The 18,186-nt window shown below is 34.4% G+C and overlaps 1 protein-coding gene across 1 annotated transcript in view; it reads left to right on the top strand.

The window, feature by feature from the left end:
- Positions 1–18,186, top strand: part of LRP1B (LDL receptor related protein 1B) — a 591,173-nt gene that overhangs the window by 392,008 nt on the left and 180,979 nt on the right. Inside the window, exons 36-41 of the mRNA XM_049799136.1 lie at positions 7,076–7,210; positions 7,626–7,755; positions 12,947–13,073; positions 13,224–13,375; positions 13,667–13,791; positions 16,923–17,294. Of these exons, the coding sequence (XP_049655093.1) occupies positions 7,076–7,210; positions 7,626–7,755; positions 12,947–13,073; positions 13,224–13,375; positions 13,667–13,791; positions 16,923–17,294 (1,041 nt within the window). The remainder of the gene's footprint in view (positions 1–7,075; positions 7,211–7,625; positions 7,756–12,946; positions 13,074–13,223; positions 13,376–13,666; positions 13,792–16,922; positions 17,295–18,186) is intronic.

Here is an 18,186-nt window from a genome sequence, read left to right as displayed (position 1 = left end):
AATAGAAAAGCATGTATTATGTGTATGTAGATTGCATTAGCAGCACTATCCACTGTTTTTCAGTGGAGAGATCACTGAGATCTTGAGTAGGAAACTGGTGGGTTTACAGAAAGTGGTCATAAATCTGTAGGAAAGCAGGTTTCACTAGTTCCTTTTTCATAGAAAAAAGCTTGTTCCTGTTAGGACATTTTTTTTCCACTGAATTTTCTTAGTCCTATGTATTGTACCTAGCAGGTGGTTTTGACAGCTGAGTGGAATAGTTTTCTTTCTGTCCAGTAAAGGTCAGCCACTTCATTGCAGCGTACAAGCCGACTCTGTATCTGTTTCTTCCTTTTAGAAGCGGGTGCTCCAGCAGCCTGAAGAACAGGCATTTCTATCTTAAGTACACTGCACAACTTTCCACTGCAGTGTTATAAATAACAAACAGGTTTTAGTTTAGATAGCCTCACAAATTTCCTATGAAATTAGGAGGTTTCTGGTTTGCATGCATCTGAAAGAAGGTGGAAAGAAATGAAGGATCATATCCTGAAAAGTAGGTATGATACTCCCATTGGTATGATAAGGTTTCTGAATATCTTCAAAGACACTAGGAATTTTTGGTTGGTTTACAGAAAATAAGAAATCTGTGATCAAGTACTGACCTGAATACATCCTGTATCTTCATATTTTTAACCCATTAGCTCTTTGACCAGCTTTTCTTCTAAAGTGATTTTCTCATGAGCTGTTTCTGTTACCCATTGAGTTTATGAGCTAGCAGTTTAGAAATAAAATTTTAAGTTACCTATGTTATATACATATGGACATTGGCTTCCTGAAACATGCAATTATTTTGTCATACTCCATTGTTTTTCATTTTGAAATAAATTCTCCCTGGGACTTCAGCATTCAGAGATCCTAAGTTTTAGCTTAAGTACATGTTAATATAGGCCTTCCTATTAAAAACAGACCTTTTTCTGCTTGTTCTGTTTGACTACTTCATCACACAAATATCGGTAATCTTTTGTTAAGAGGTTAGGAGTTAAATTCATTAATGTCTTGTCTGGTTTTGGCCTGTCTTCTTCACTGATGCTCTCGTATGTCTACTCTGCCTAGCAAAATTCCAAGTTCACTCAACATTTTACAGTGCCCTCATACTTGTATGTTTTGCTTTCAAATCAGCGACAGCTAATATACAGAGCTTTTGTTGTATCATAGGTATAGTTCAGTCACAGTCTGCTGAGACACAAGAATCACTTAAAAGCCAATGCCTTTATATACATGTCTTAGATGGGAAAGACAATGATACAGCTGACTTCTCTATCATCCTGTATCTTTCCAGGAATAGATGAAGTGGTAGCTATGCATGTTCATGACAGAGAGTACTAAGGCAATGCAATTGTGTTTTCCAGGGATTATATTTTTTATCATAGTATAGTTACCTTAAAAAATACCGGTTTTTAATTCCAGTTCTGCAAGCTTTACAAAATTATGATATGTAATACAAAAATCTGAAATTTGACCTTTTCATTCTAAAATACTGGTACTAGTATTTTATTGGGGATTTTGCATCTTGTGTTTTCTTTGGTTTTGAGATATTTTTTTTTAGCACAGTCTACTTATAGGGTATGCTAGCTCCTACTTTAGAGAGCTTTGTTTGGACTTCACTAATTGATATCAAATTAGTATTTTGAAAGAATAAGATGCATGTGCTGATTTTTAGCTTTTTGGAAAAATGAGGTTTGAGGAAGGATGAAATTGAGTGAGGTTTGCCACTCAATTGCCAGCTTGCATGATGATCAGTTACAGCACAGGGAACATGAATACGACTGACAGTGACAAATGCATTGCTAAACATGAATGTAAATCTTCCGTAGGAGTGAAATCACAAGGGGATACTGTGTTGTAAAAAGTTAGAGTACAGCTTTCAACTGCATTGCAGCTTTAAAAGCAATTGTTTTTCTCATTTTGATACGTTACCTTGAATTTTCTGAATTCATTCCCGAAACCTTTGTTCATCAAATATGGTTCAGAAAGCAAGTGGAGGTACTTTCAGATTTCATCTAGTTTTTTTTTTCACTTAGTGACTGTTGCTTGCCTTTCATTCTTAATCGTGAAACATTCCTAAATTCTGATCTACTCTCAGTAATGTTTAGGAATGTAAAGTGGCTAAAATATATTAACATATGCTAGTAATACAGCGTATCATAGTTGAAAGACTTATGGCAATATTTTTTGCAGACGTGAAAGAACTAGAAGATAAACATACCTTTTTTCTCTCTGTCTTGATACTTCTAAATTCTCATTAAAGTACTGCACGAGTGGTTTTGACCTTTGGACTTTTTTAGAGGTTGTTAGGGAGTGGGGTTCCCAGTGTTATTTAAGACATAGGTTTATAAAACTGAGTGTGATCCTAGTAGCCTTTCATTTCTGTATTGTTAAAGATAACAGCATCGATTCTTCCCTGCTGCTGAAGACTTCTTCACAGTATGTCAGGCAAATGCCCATTGTTTTTTCCTCTCAAGATTGTTCCAGGAAGCTCACCATTCTTTTTACCTTAGTTTTTGGTTTGCATTTGTTAAAATTCTTATTTCACATGATGGGAAATTCTCTGTACTTAAGCTTGGTCTGGTTGGAGGAGAACCTGCATGGCAGAGAAACACTATTCTATTTTAGACATCAAGAGCATTCTGTGTATTGAAGGAACAAGAACATCATGTTTATTTGCAGAATGATGATCTTTAAATTGATGGGTAGAACTATGTCTTCAAGAAAGTGATCCTGTTCATCAGGAGACACTATCTTAACTCCTACTGACTTAGAGGGCACAAACTACTTAATGGATAGTAGCATTTCTGTCTTTTTAAAGTACAACAACGTAGAGTGGTTACATGAATGTTTTCATTAGTGCCAAAAAAAACACCATAAATGTGGACTAATAGTTGAAATTGTTGATAGTTTTGAAATAATGCAGTTTTATTGCTGAGCCTTTTTCAGTTCTGCAGTAGTTCATCTCGGAAACAGCTGAAGAGTTGCAAGACTTTGCTTCTGTGAAAAGCGGAGTCTTCCCAGTCCATCACTGACTTTTTCTGAATGGGAGTTTTGCTAGTGGGGTCTGGGAACCCAGAGGTGTTCTGTCACATATTTTTCCACACTTTTGTCTCCGTTTTCTGTCCCCCTCTTACTCATGCTATCATTGTGCCTCCAGCCATTTTTATCTGTGGTGTGCATACAGGTGTGTATAGGTGGGAGGAGAATAGATTCTACTTTGTTGAAATAAGCATTTTGAACATTTACAGACTAAGCTGACAAAGCCTGACAAAAGGGGTAATATTCAGCAAATACTTCGTATGCTGAATGTTGAGTTACAGGATTTTATTGGCAAAATACTAATGCATTAAATGGAATTAATTTCCAGTGTTTGCTGATAAGCTGCCTGTGGACGTCAATGTGAGGCCATGGTTACTAATGCTCACCACTTAGCAAAATGCTTGTGGAAGCTGTGTAAAGTTATGCTTGTGGAAGCTGTGTAAAGTTGCAGACAGTTGTTTGCCATTTTATGGCAACTGTCCTTTCCAGGTAGTAATCCTCTTCAGATTCCAGCAATAGAATAGGCGAATAGATACTGAAGGCTGGAATTTCAGTATAGGCCTTCTTTCCATCTGTCTGAAGCCACAACTGACTTCAGGAACCGAATGCTGAAAAGTTTTTTGTCTCCACGTCTGTTATTTTTCAGAGTAATTGGGAAAATAAAACAGGTTTGTGCAATTACAGTCTTAATAGTGCTACCTGACAGAGACAGCATTGACACACAGATCTGTGAAAGCATCATCCACTTTTATAAGTGAACAGACTACAACACAATAAAGGCTAATTGCTTAATCTGAATCCCTATTAACTTATTCTGCCCAGCATGAGTCTTCAGTGTTGAGTCCTACTGAGAATGGTGCTCATGATTTATTGAGATACAGCAAACTTGTTTATTAACAGGAAGTAACCCATAAAAATTGCAGTCTCCATAAAATGAGAAGGGTTTGTCATTTGGATCGTACCATTGTCCAAGTGCAAATTGAAACTCAGCAAATGCTGTAGTATCGTGTATTTGAAACCCACGTGGATCTTTATTAATTTGGTGACAATAAATTCCTTGGAAATTTTCATACTGTACAGCAAAAGAGTGTAGGTTTTTTTCATTTCTTAAGCTGTCATGAAGTACCTGAAAAATAAAAAAAAAAATACTTGGCAATGTAATGTGTGGAACATAGTGACTGGAAAATTTTGCATTGCTGTGAATAAATAACCTTTATCAGTACTTCAAAAAAAAGAAAGTTTTGTGGGTTGTTTTTAGTTGGTTGTGTTTTTTTTTTACTTGGACCATCTTTGAACAATTATATGAAATTATATGAAAATGTCATAGTCAATACATTTTACAGCTATGTTTAATGAATATGTAATTCAGGATACAAAATGTAAGCAAGTGAGGTGTAGGACTGTAAAAGAGTATGAGAATTTTAAGGAAATCATGTGTTAGCTGAGGTTTAATATCCATGTATGGCTTGGTAATTATTATCTTTACATACTCAAGCTGTTAGCATTTGCTTTTAAGGATACTTTCTAGAAGCAGTGAACCGCATGTGCTTTGTGGACTTCCTCCAACAAAGCAAATATTACTTGAGTTTCCCCAATTAGTTGCAGTCCCAAAACTGCTTACGTAATTTTTTTTGTAGAACAGATACATTCTGCTTAAAAATTCTGGTCATTTTACATGAACACTACAAATTAAATAAAAAACCAATTTGACTGATGTTAAAATAGTATTCCTTGTAATATTTATCTTGAAAATGTGTTTTCCTTTATTATTGGGAAGTATTTTTATATCTCTGAATTTACATCTGCACATCTCCATGATTTTGTATCTTCTCACCATCCTTTTTTGTATGTGCATAGCCATTTGTCGCTTTCTACCTGTTTATATTCATGTCAGGTATATTGTGTATTAAGGAACAATGTTGATCATTAACAAAACAAAGCTGTGTCATAAAATACTGCATTTTACCGAAAGTAAGTTATGTAATTTATATTACTATATAATAATATATATAAAGTGATTTAGATAGACTTTTAATGGTTGTTGTGTGTAATGATAAATTTTAAAGAGAAATATGATTTTTTAAATTGTTTTTATCTCTTTTAACATGTGATTATCTAGAAGCAAATCCAGGTAAATCCGTTGTTTGAATTTTTGGATTACTGAAAAACACTATTTTAGGAAAACAGCACTAGGAAGTCAGTCGTGCTGTATACATTACAATTTAGTCATGGAAGTGAAACCACAGAGATCTCTGTGTTCTTGTTTCTAAGCTGTTATGTGGATTCTTGCTCATGTGGCTCACAGAAATAGTCATAGTATAAATACAGACTGGTTTATTTTTATGGAGATGAATTGAACTGTAATATGAAATACATAAAATTCACTTCTGGAACGTCTTATCCAGTTGGTAGACATAATAGAATTATTTTTTTTTTATTAACTATGTACTTTCAGATAAGACTCTGTAGTAATTCTGTATATCTCATATTCCACTGAAGGGTGTTTGGCATACACTTGCATACAGTCATAGATCAGCATCTTATTGTTGAATGTATGTGCAGCTAGTATTAAGATCTGTGTAATTTTTGTACTCATTCAAAATAAGTAGCAAAATACATGCCTCCCATATGTGATAATCAAACTATATGTTTGGGATACTTGAAGTCAGAATTTGTCATTTGTTTTATTGGTAGTGTGGCTAGGGTTCTTGAGCATACCAAACTGATTTGGTCTTGGAATTGACTGTTATCTGTGTAAGTTTTGTTTTTCTCTTTTCTTTTTCATACATGTATTTACACAGACACACATGCGCATGTATATATATATGCATATATACGTGTATATGTGTGTCTATATGTGTATATAAGTGTATAAATATGTAGATATAGAAATATTTTTATATATAAGTAATATTTCTATATTTATAGAGAGAAATAGATAAATATACACACATTCTCTCTCTCTCTCTCTCTCTCTCTCTCTCATGGAATCAAAAGCAGATATATAAAGTATGAAAAAATAAAGGAACAAATATTACTTATCTCTGAGCAATGTCTTTCCCAGATAAAATAGCTCATTCAGGAGGTCCCCAGCTGACGACTTTGAAACCAGAATGTGCGTTGTAGCATAGCTGGGTTGTTTACTCAGAGCTCTGTCCATGGAAATACAGAGGTTTCTGCTTGAGAGATATCACCGCTTTGTTGGCCCCATCTCTTTATCAAGGGTACTTTGTGGCAACAGAGAGGAGGGCATGTCTGTGCTTTGGCCACTCCCAAGTTCTTGGCTTGCCTGACAAGTTTAAAAGGTCAGTGATAATAGGTTGTACTCAAAGACTACATAGTGGTCCTTCTCTTCCACCAACTGCAGCAGAATGGCAGGGAAGACAGCTGAAATGCCTTAAAACACAAAAAAAGACTCTTAGTGAAAGCTTGTCAGGACATTTAAAATAAAAGATGAATTGTGGATAGAGTCAATTTTTTATTCTTTTATCAGTATATCACTCTCAGATGTCACACTTTTTTTTTTCCAGTTAAATTTTCTTATACTGCCAAAATTCAACCTGTATGATTGCTGAAGGAAAAGACTCTGTAGGCTACTTTACACTGTAGTTTTTCAGACTCCTAAATATTTTGGAATAGTGATTAATAAACAAAATAATACAGTTTTCAAGCATTTATCCCATTAGGAAAAAAAAAAAAAAAACCAACCATACTTGTCATGATTTTTAACATGGGTAGTAGCTTCCATCTGTTGTCATGGCCCTATTGTGTTATATGTGCAGTACTAAATAACCAGTAGAAAACCTAGAATTCTGATTTAATTATTTTAAATAAAATTTAAAAAAAGGAAAAAGAATGAGGAATTAAAGGTGATAGTTTTGATACCATTCTTCTGTTTACTCTGAGACATACTAATATGTTATAAGTGGCAGTTTTTACAGTTAGTCATGTAGATACTTGGACTGAGGCAACTGAATTAATCTAAGAATCATTGCCATTTATTTTATAGGAAATGATACAATCTATTGGACAGACATGGGTTTCAACAAAATTAGCAGATCTAAACGAGACCAAACATGGAAAGAAGACATTATTACAAACGGTTTGGGAAGAGTTGAAGGCATTGCAGTGGACTGGATAGCAGGTAGGTCTTAGCCTGCTTCGGGAATTGTCATAATTTCTGACAGTACGCTCTTGCATCTTCAGCTCAAGACTAAATAACCTGCTTTGCTTTCAGCTCTGTTTTCTAATATTCCAAATGTTTAGAGATTTTTCTTTGAAGATAACGCCACTGGTTGTTGCAGTTTTGCTAAAGACAGAGAAATTATTTAAGTATCTTGGACACTATTTCTTAGATGGACAGTCTCAACTGTGACAACCATGAATACAAGTTTACACTTTAAAACAGAAGGCTGAATAGGACTACAAATTACAAACATAAGATACATACAAGTTAAAATACAGCAGTTAGTTTCTGGTCCTAACTTAGGCACTTTAACTTTCAAGTACTTTTCAAGTAGTCTTTTCTTTTTCCAGTAACTTCAAGGTATTTTTCCTAGGTAACATTTATTGGACGGATCATGGCTTCAACTTAATTGAAGTTGCCAGGCTCAACGGCTCATTCCGATATGTAATTATATCCCAGGGTTTGGACCAGCCAAGATCTATTGCGGTACACCCAGAAAAAGGGTAACATGACCATGGCTACTTGCATTTCTTTTAAAGTTTGCATGCTAGCACTGAAGCTCTTAGATAACTAAACCGAGGCCTTCATCCTAATAGATAAGCACTTCATAAAACCAGAAAGGATTGTATTGGAAACTATTGTACTGTAACTAAGCACACGTGGAAGGACATGTTATTCTTATCATGCTCTGAGCTTTTTCATTGGTCTCTGTATGTGTGACATGCTGTACTTTCTTTGCAAAATAGTTTTCATTTTCCAAGAGAGTTATTTCAACTGAAGTTTAGACATTGCTTGGAAGCATGCTTAAATCTGTTCTTAAGTTTCCAGCAAATCCAAGGAAGTCCCATTAGCTAATCATAGAGTCATAGAATGGTTGGAAGGGACCTTAAAGATCATCTACTTCCAACCCCCCTGTCATGGGCAGGGACATCTTCCACTAGACCTAGAAGTCACAAATGAAATCATAGAACAGTGTAATCCGTGGTAGTTATAAATTCTAGTATGATGTAATAGCCCACTGCTACAACCAGGGAGATTGCTCAGGGTAGCTGAAAGTAAAGTGAGATGAAGCGTGTGGGTAAGAGAGTAAGAGTTGTCAAAAATGACATCTGTATTCATCCAACTGTTTGTTTAGAGTAGGGACTACACGGCAACATTAACAGAAATAGAAGATGTTCTGTCCCCTTCCAGCTCCAAAACTATTGGTAGCAGAGCTACAACTAAAACAGAAGCAGTAAATTCTGCAAAGAATTCCCATCTTTTCTTTTTTTTTTCTTTTTTTTTTTTTTAATGGGATTATGAAATGTACTTTCTGAGGAAAAGGCATATAAGCAAGACTCAATGGATTTAACTGCTACGCTTACCCTGCTAAAACGGAAGCGCTAAATGGTGTGTATCAAAATCTTAAAGAATTATTTGAGCAACTACCTTCCCCAAAGCCAGAGATGACACTGTAGCTCATTTTCCCCAGATTCAATCAAATCACTATCTCACTATTTTCAGTAAAGCAGTCTCTGTACTCAGAGGAGTTTGCAGCCATAGTAATGAAGAAGTCTGACTTCTCACTGAGGCCAAATTGATACCAGTGATGCAAAATGCCATTTGGATCTTTGGCATGGTTTCTTCTGTGAGAATTTAGACATAGCAATCTGTGTATTTTGCAGACTAAAGCATTGCAACTTAATGTATTTAAGAATGAAGGTGAAAGCAATAACTAGTTTTATTTTCTGCATAATGTAATAGCTTTTGCCACAAATCATTGCAGCTCTGTTCATATAGCACCACTGGTTGCTTGACAGTATCTGCTAACAGTTTAGGATTAATGCTGTTCTGCAGAGTAGGATCTTCTTCAGATCCTAGTCAGGATCCGGCTGAATTAATTAGTGTATTTTTGTCTTTAATGTACCAGAATATCTCTGCTTTTCTGTTAGAAACAAAATTGAAAAAAAAAACCAAAAAACTTTTGAAGGTAAGTACACAGAAGCCTGATAAAATTCTTCAAACCAGTAGACCAAACTTCTTCAAAACAAGAATTAATTTACAGTATAATTTCCTTCAACTTCTATATAATGTATTTGCTGTACATATATATAGTTAGGTTTTCACCCCTTACATCAAAGGAAAAGAAAAGCCCCCATGAAGTCTATGAGGACTAAGTGCAGCAGGTGCAGTTTCTCTGCAGAATACTTAGATACTAAAATAATACAAATTACATTTAAAAAAACGCATTATTTTCAACTAAAAATTGTAAAAAGTATAATCAATTCTTCTGCAGCATTTGAAGAGAAAAGATGGATTGTAGCTGAGATCCAGCATTTAACAATTGCTATAGGGAAGAGTAAATGCAGAAACCTTGACAGAATAATATCTAATACTGCTATTGATAGCAAAGTTGCTTTTTTACTTAAGTGTGGATTTTTTTTATTTTAATGACAATATTTTCATATGATGCTTTCTGGCTCAACAGTTCATGGTTTTATTTTACCATACACATAAGCAGATGAATTGATAGCCGACAACATTAACAAGATTCTTTGGAAAGAAACAGTTCTTTCTTTTAAGTTAATGGATATTTAGAGATGCCACTGAACCATCTTCTTAGGTCTTAAAATAGAATAGTGTAATGCCACCAAAAAGCAGATATTAATAAAATATGGCTAAAATGTAATTTGGTGGAGTATAAATTATTGCACTTGAAACAAAAAACAGTAAAGGAGAGAAATGTTAAATGCAGAAATTAATTCAGTTTTGAAACATTCCTTAGATGTTTTGATCTTCCTGAGTTTTATAGTTAGTTTTTCAATGTGTTTAGAATACTTAAGAAAACATAGAAGGATGAGACAACCACAGATAAGTTAATTGTTTTACATGTCTGGTAGTTTTACATATCTTCTCTGAAGGTAGATAAGCTTCATCTCTCTTTTTTAATACCTTGCAACAGAAAGATATCTTGAGATGTCTCCAGTCGAAGTTTCTTCAGGAGAAGGATAGCAGTGTTTTGCTAGTGAAGTACAGATACACATTTCTGCCAGAAGATTAAGGCCTTTTTACCTACTATGTTATTGTCACATCTCTTTTCCCTTTATGAGGCAAAACGTTCAAAGGTATTCTTCCCTCCCCTTACCCTGACTTCACATTCTTCATTTCTCTTGAAGCTTGAGTTGACAGCTATAAGAATAGAGAGGAAAATAGCAGTTATTAGATCTCGTTGAATCTGGCAGTTATACCAGGACATAAAGCAGCCAGCATTCAGCTGGTTGGTAACATTATTTATTGTTACTAAGGAAAAAATTAAGAATGTGTGGTCCTACAAAGCAGTGTCTTTGTCCCTCATTAGGTATTCTTATTCATATAACATACACTTGGCTGATGGGATTTTTTCCCAATTAAATAGTAGCTTTCTGATCAACCTCAGAATTGGGATTGAAATACAGAGTTAAGCTCATACTGAAATAATTCTTAGACTTTGAAGATACCTCCTTTGAAAACATTTTGGGAATTTCATTTGTGTTTAGGGTTTGGGGCGGGGGGGTTGTGGGGGTGAGTTTAAACTCTGATTTAATTTTTTTTCCAAAATTATTTTGAAGATTCTAGGCCAGCATCAAATTTCCGCCACTTGCATCTCTGTCGGCTATGTAAATTACATTTGGGATAGTTCAAAAATAAGTTGAGTCGTAGTTGTTCTAGCATTGCAGTATACACACCAAATGTGTTGGTAGCATATTGCTACCTGCAAAGGTCCAGGAGACAAATATTTTAGATGGTACTTCCCAGACCTTTTGAGAAGATATGGGAAGATCAAGTTTTTCTGTATTAGTTAATAATTCATGTAAGTTTATGTATCATTATATTTGTAATCATTAATGCTCTAAGAGAGTGTTAAGTTACTTGCCTTATGTTTTTGGCAGCTTTTCCGGATTTTCTTTGGAGGATTCTGGATTCATTTAACCTGCTAATTATGGTTTTGGTTTTGGGTTTTTTCCCTCAGAGTAACTTGTCTAAGGAAGGAGCACAGAATGTTTAATTCAAGTATATTGAATGCCTGACTTTCTGTAGTCAACGTTTAGTTGATGTCCTGTCTTAAGAAAGTACCTCTGACTACATGCCTGAAAGCAAGTTCAGTTCTCTTTAGAGGTGCCGTTAGTAATCTGGTTAAAGTTGTGTTAAACTTAAGCAGTAATTTTTGATATCCAGCTGGTTAATACTGTCTATTCTAACATTTCTAAACCATCTTTTTAATTTAGCTAATGTAGCATTTAATTTCCTAATTTAGTATAAGTTTTATAGTTAGTACTCATACTATTGTTTGCTATGTCAAGAAATAAGAGAACAGATTCGTTTGTATTATAGCCAGAAAGCCCTACAATTAGAGCCAAAGTAAGGTGGACACTGTTTAGGAAGTTAAATTTGATGAGCTGATTATAGAATCCATATTTGTTCTCCCCTGTCCCATTTTTATCCCTCCTTATTTCATGTATCCGCAGTCATCCAGTCAAATGAGGGTGGTGAGGCACTGGAAGAGGTTGCCCAGAGAGGCTGTGGCTGCCCCATCCCTGGCAGTGTTCCAGGCCAGGCTGGATGGGGCTTTGGGCAACCTGGTCTAGTGGAAGGTGTCCCTGCCCACGGCAGGGGGGTTGGAACTAGATGATCTTTAAGGTCCCTTCCAACTCAGGGGTAGAACTGGTTAGTAATGCACAGAAGATTTTTGTAATCTTTAAAACAGACTAACAGATACATTCCACAAAGAGAAAAACAACGGAGAATGGTTTTGTATGTTGTCCAGCGTATTACTAAACAATGTTTTAGTGTGTTCTTACGAATAGTTGCTATGAAAATGCTTCTCCTCAGGCAATTAGTAATATGCTAGACCTCAATTATATTATCTTAGAAAGAGGTTTCTTGCTCAGAATACGTGTTTATAATACATTTTAACACAAATATGTATATGTACATACATATATTTGTAGACACATAGACATTTAGTTAAAGCTATTCCATAGGTTACTGTTAAGTATAGGAAGTGCTCCATTTAGATTAACTGGCCTCATTTTGCTACACCTGAAGCAACAGGTTGAGGAGTAGGAGGTCATGGCAGAAGTTTGACCTAGTATCTTATCCTGAAATAGTGATGGTACTGTCCCATTAAGTATACAGTAATATAAAATTAGATAAGTAAGATGCAGATTCTTCCCATGAGCATTAGGGAGAAGAGGAAAAATACTGTCTTCCCAAATAAAATCCCTTTGCTCTACCATTTCCCACAGTGCTCCTCAGTGCTTCATATTTAAAACATTTTTAAGTTAGACATACATCTCTTCTGTTACCACATTTGTTAGTAATTAGATGCGAGAGCTTCTGTTACAGTATTTTTTTTTCTAATTTGCTTTTATTTTTCCAAGCACAAAGCTGAATTCTTTAAGGAATAGAATTGCATATTGACTGCTCGCAAACAGTTTTAAGAATTACTTCATATATATGATTTGCAAAAAATCTTCCAACATAGTGTTCTATGAAACAAATATTATGAGACATTTAATCTCTTAAGATTATTTAGAGACATGAGCCTTATCACGTTTTTTAGATACGTATTTAATGGTAATGGTGCATTTTGTTTGCAAATGAAGTACAGCATTACATATTTTCAACTCTTATTTTGATGCTAAATCGTAATTGGTAATTTCTACAACATTTTAGGTATCTATTTTGGACAGAGTGGGGACAGACTCCTTGCATAGGCAAAGCACACTTAGATGGGTCTGAGAAGGTTGTGCTTGTGAGCCTGGGGATTGCGTGGCCTAATGGGATTTCCATCGACTATGAGGTTTGTTCCTCTGTCTTCCAGTATATGTTAAAATGTATGGTATTATGTTTCATTAAAGCCAGCTGGTCTTCCACTTTGATGTAATCTTAATAACTCTTAATTAAATACTTGGACAAGACTGTTGATGTTTCCTTTAAAATTAATCTTTAGGAAAATAAATTATATTGGTGTGATGCTCGTACCGACAAGATAGAAAGAATTGACCTTGAGAGTGGAGGGAATCGGGAGATTGTGCTGTCAGGGAGCAATGTGGATATGTTTTCAGTCGCGGTGTTTGGAGCTTACATCTACTGGTCTGACAGGTAATTTATTTTTCGTAAGTATTTGAGTCTCAAAATGTTATTTCAGTGCCAGGTGCTTCACCTTTGTAGGATTAGCCATTCCTTAGCAAGGTCACAGAATGGATCGCAGAAACCTATGCAATTTCCAAAGAAAGGGCATTTCTGATGCTGAAAGCTAAAGCGTATCAGTGTCATAGATGAGAATAGGTTTCTTCACCTTATGTTAGGTGAACTCTCCACTGCCCTTCAGTCATTTCTTTGGTGTGAATTAGTTGAGGATTGTTGATGAGACATCTTCAACTTTTTTGGCAGAGCACATGCAAATGGCTCTATTAGAAGAGGCCACAAGAATGAGGCCACGGATGCTGTGACCATGAGGACTGGCCTTGGAATAAACCTGAAGGAAGTGAAAGTCTTTAATAGAGCACGAGAGAAAGGTTGGCTGTTCTTAAGGATGCTATTAATTGTTTTAATATCACCTGCTAATTTTATGTATATTAGCGCATACCAGAAGTTAAGTAAACACTGATTTTATGTCCACTTTTTACTCTTGAAGTATTTTTTTTAAGCTAAAATTAATGTCCTAAAGAAAACATACAGTAAAAATTCTACTAGAATTCTTCTGAGTGTTTTAAGGTAAAAATCTAAAACCAAAACACTTCCTGTCATTCCAGGTTTGGTGGGTGGTTTGTGTTTTGTTTCTTTTTTTTTTAAAAAAAAACACAAAACAAAACAAAAAACAGTCTTAGGAATTGAGAGGGACCTTGAACTGTGCTTTAAATAGAAGTAATCTCAGGCAGTTTCAGATTTCTATTGGAAAGCAAACCAGAAATTTTTTTTCACAGCTAGAAATTCCCAGCCTCGGTGTCTCACAAATATTTATTTCCTGAAATTACTTGGGTTTGAGTCCTAGTTTTTTGTGGGGGAACAGACCTTGTAAATAATCAGATTTCCTTTGTATTCAATTTGTTTAGCATATTCAGGAGACAAAAGTTATCGTATACTCTCTGTGATTTATGGTGCCAATGGTTAAATTTTACTCTCCGCTACCTGACTGAGAATAATCTTGCTTTTAGCTGTCTTTTTCCTCCTAAAATTCTGGTTTTGAAGAGACCTTGAAACACTTGTTTCAGTGAACAAAGGTGGTTAGAAGTCTACCAAAAATGATTATGATTTCCTCAGAACAAACTGCTACCAGGCCATCCAGACAAAATTTTCTATAAATATAATCAAAAAGAGAGGAAAAAATGTTACTATAGTACAAGAGAATTTAGTACAAATGTATCTCTGGTGTTGGTAGTGCTCAAAAGTTGCTTTAATCACAGCATTACAGACCCGAAGATCCTGTTTCTTTTATATACCTCTTTCCTAAATAACTGCTTTAAATATGACATGTAAAATAAATATGCGTTTTGAAAGAAAACATATCTAACATATCTAAATAAGACAAACTGTCTTCTTTTTCTTGTTTTGTTTTTCAAGGGAATTTTAAATAGTTTTGGAAAAAAATTACTTTGCAAACATATGCTTATCAATTTTACTAAGAATTTCTGCATGTAATTTCAGAGTATTGTGGGCATCATATTTTGTTGGTACAAATAAAATCCACACAAAAATTTATTGTTTCTTTTAACTAGGCTAGAAATAGTTAATGTCTGCTTGCTTGGAAGGGCTTTATATTACAGAATTAGAAAAATAGAACAGTGGGATAAAACAATGCTTCTTTACATGTAATGATTTTTATTGATAGCTTTAAAAACTTGATCGCATTAGGAATAGGAGAAACGGTTACTGAGGCTAAAAATCTTTTGATGTTAGTTTGAAAAACATAACTGAATGATTTTTTAATACGTTTTTCAAATTTTACTAGGGTACAAATGGTTAATGTCTTTGGGAGGGGATGTCAGTGAGCCAGAAGGACAAAAGGGAAAAAACAGGTGAAAAATGTTTTTGGAATGTTTTTCTATATCACACTTTTATATATATTTTTTAAGTTCATTGAACTAGAAGTAGTTAACACTGTTTAAAAAAAGTAATTAGCTAGCTTCCTGACATTCTATTCTTAAAACAAACAAAGAAACAAAAAAAACCCCAAACAAACAAAAAAAGAACCCCAAACAAAAAAAAAAAAAAACAAACAACCTGTGCTGATTGTGATTCATGCTTTTTTTTCAAACACCTGTTTTACCCTTTCTGATGAGCAGGTCCTGCAGTGCTATTCGCAAGCTGCTTCCTATCCTTCAGTGCTATTTTACATGGTTGCAAGGACACGCCCTAACTACACTGGTTTCAGAATTGGCCATTTTTAAAGATATTTAGAGCTGGTGAACTGTGGAAGCATTGAAGTTTTTGAAGAGAGATTTTAGAAGCTTGAGGATCTTTTTTATGTATTTTCCTTTCTCTTCTCAACCTCTCATCCTTCCAAACAGATATTAACTTTTCTAGCCTAATAAAACTTTAAAAGAACCTTTAAAACAAACCAAATATAAAAATGTATACAATTAAATTTCCAAATGTTTTTACGTAACTATAGAGGAATATGTCTTAGCTAATTTTGCCTAGGAACACAAAATTCAATGTTTCTAATTTTAAGAGCAAATGAGCTCTCATCCCCCATTATTTTTTCTTAAAAGTATCTTCAGCTTGAAACATAGCAGTTAGAAAATACAATGAACAGTACTTTCAGACACCACATAGTCCCTGAGAATTATTATGGTTTTCTACCTGAAAACAGTCTATTCAAAATGTTTTCTTCTCCTTTACTATGTGGAAAACTTTCAGAAATGGGAAAATTGACTATATCGAAAGAGCTGAGTTGTTATATGGAAAGTGCTGTCAGAAACAAAAACTGAATTATCTAAACTAACTATAATAGTAATTCATACACAGTCCGAAAAAGACAAAGGAAAATAGCTCCTAATTATTGACAATTACTGTAATTTTAAATATTGCTTGCAACAAGTGTAGTTTAAGTCATTGAAGTTACTAATTTGACAATGATTTCTTAATGGTAGGCATTTGTCAGGGAGTAAGTTTTTAAAGTCAGGTTTTAAAGGAAATCAGAACAAAATGTTAGGAAATGTCTTTATTAAAAACAAGGAACTGGTTTGACGCAGTTTTGTACCTGTCATTATGTATGTTTTCATTTTGATAGAAATTGTCTAAAAACAGTACTGTATTCTGATGGTATCTAAATTTGACTTTTTGCCAGTAACAGGTGTTTTAAAAAAAAAAAAAAAAAAATCTTTCAAAGCACTTGAAACAGTCTCTAAGTCTTCAGCTGATTATGGAGGAATAACCCATTTCATCATTTTCTATTAATAAAATATATACTCTTATTAATTGGAAAGGACCTTAATTATATTTGGACATGAATTGTGTTCTTTAAAATTGTCTTTAGGTTGTGGTTAAAGTTACATTCTTTACTATTTTGGCGTTTGTTTTACTTGTGAATATTGTAGAAACAGTTTTGAGAGAAGAATTCCTAGAATACATAAAATTACATTTTGATTTAAGTTAGCTAAGTGTAATATTGTAAAAGATAGATTTTATTATTTTTTTTTTACAGGTACTAATGTTTGTGCCAAGAATAATGGTGGATGTCATCAGCTTTGCCTTTATCGGGGAAATGCACGGAGAACATGTGCTTGTGCACATGGCTATCTTGCAGAAGATGGAGTTACTTGCCTGAGACACGAAGGTTACCTGTTGTACTCAGGAAGGACAATATTAAAAAGTATACACCTTTCAGATGAAACCAACTTAAACTCACCAGTACAGCCATATGAAAATCCAGAGTACTTCAAAAATGTGATAGCTCTTGCCTTTGACTACAGTCTGAAAGGAAGAGGTACAAATCGCATATTCTTCAGTGATGCACACTTTGGAAATATACAAGTTATCAAAGACAACTGGGCTGGCAGAAAAGTGCTAATTGAAAGTAAGTAAAAAACCCATTTCCTAAGATACATACTTTATTTCAATAAACTTTATTATAAAGTGAAAAGCTGATAAGCATTTGACTTTATAGAATAAAAAATGTCAATAAAGTTTTAGCATGCTTAAGTATATAACACAAGTATTGTATTTTATCCCTATGAGATACATTTAAACATTATCATTAAATTTACAACTTCAAAATAATTTATAACAATCTTACAATGCATGAAGAATATTACTAGAAACAGAAGTGATAATGACAGTGCTTAATTTGTATTACTGTTGTTTCAAGGAGCTTTACTGTTGAAACAAAACCTCTTTGTGCAATGCTTGGAAATGAAAGAAGTTCCCTTATCCCACGAACCTATTGGTTGTTTATTTTTCTAGTTAGTGGGGGTGAAGTACTGTAAGATACCTCTGCTGATATGACCATTCCTCAGTATAAAATATTAGGACCCTGGTCAGTGTGTTGAGTTAGCTCACCCTTCTTGTAGTGAGCCCAAGAAAAGTGACTTGTGATCAGTGATAATCGGTGGCGAATTTGAATCTACAAAATTGTTCGTTTTTAGTAGGGGCTTACTCAGTAGCTTTGCATTTTTACTGTGCCTTCATTCACCACCCTAATAGGAGGAGTTTTATGAAACTTGACATTTTTTTAGCCTCTGAATACTTAAAGCTTGGCACTGCTATGAAGGAATTGCCACCAATATCATCACCAAATTCTTCAGGACAAGACACAAAATGTATTTTGCAGCTGAGGCCTCAGTAAAATCTTCTGAGGATCCGGCACTGAAATCCTTACCAACAAAGTCTAACATAACTTTAATACAAGGTGTATGTAAAAACTTATCATGGTTTACCATGGTAAAACTAGAATTCAAGGAAAATCTGAA

Source organism: Accipiter gentilis, chromosome 1, assembly GCF_929443795.1.
Source record: "Accipiter gentilis chromosome 1, bAccGen1.1, whole genome shotgun sequence".
NCBI classification, from domain to species: Eukaryota; Metazoa; Chordata; class Aves; order Accipitriformes; family Accipitridae; genus Astur; species Astur gentilis.
The sequence above is the reverse complement of the archived record's forward strand: the minus strand, read 5'-3'. Positions and strand labels throughout refer to the sequence as shown.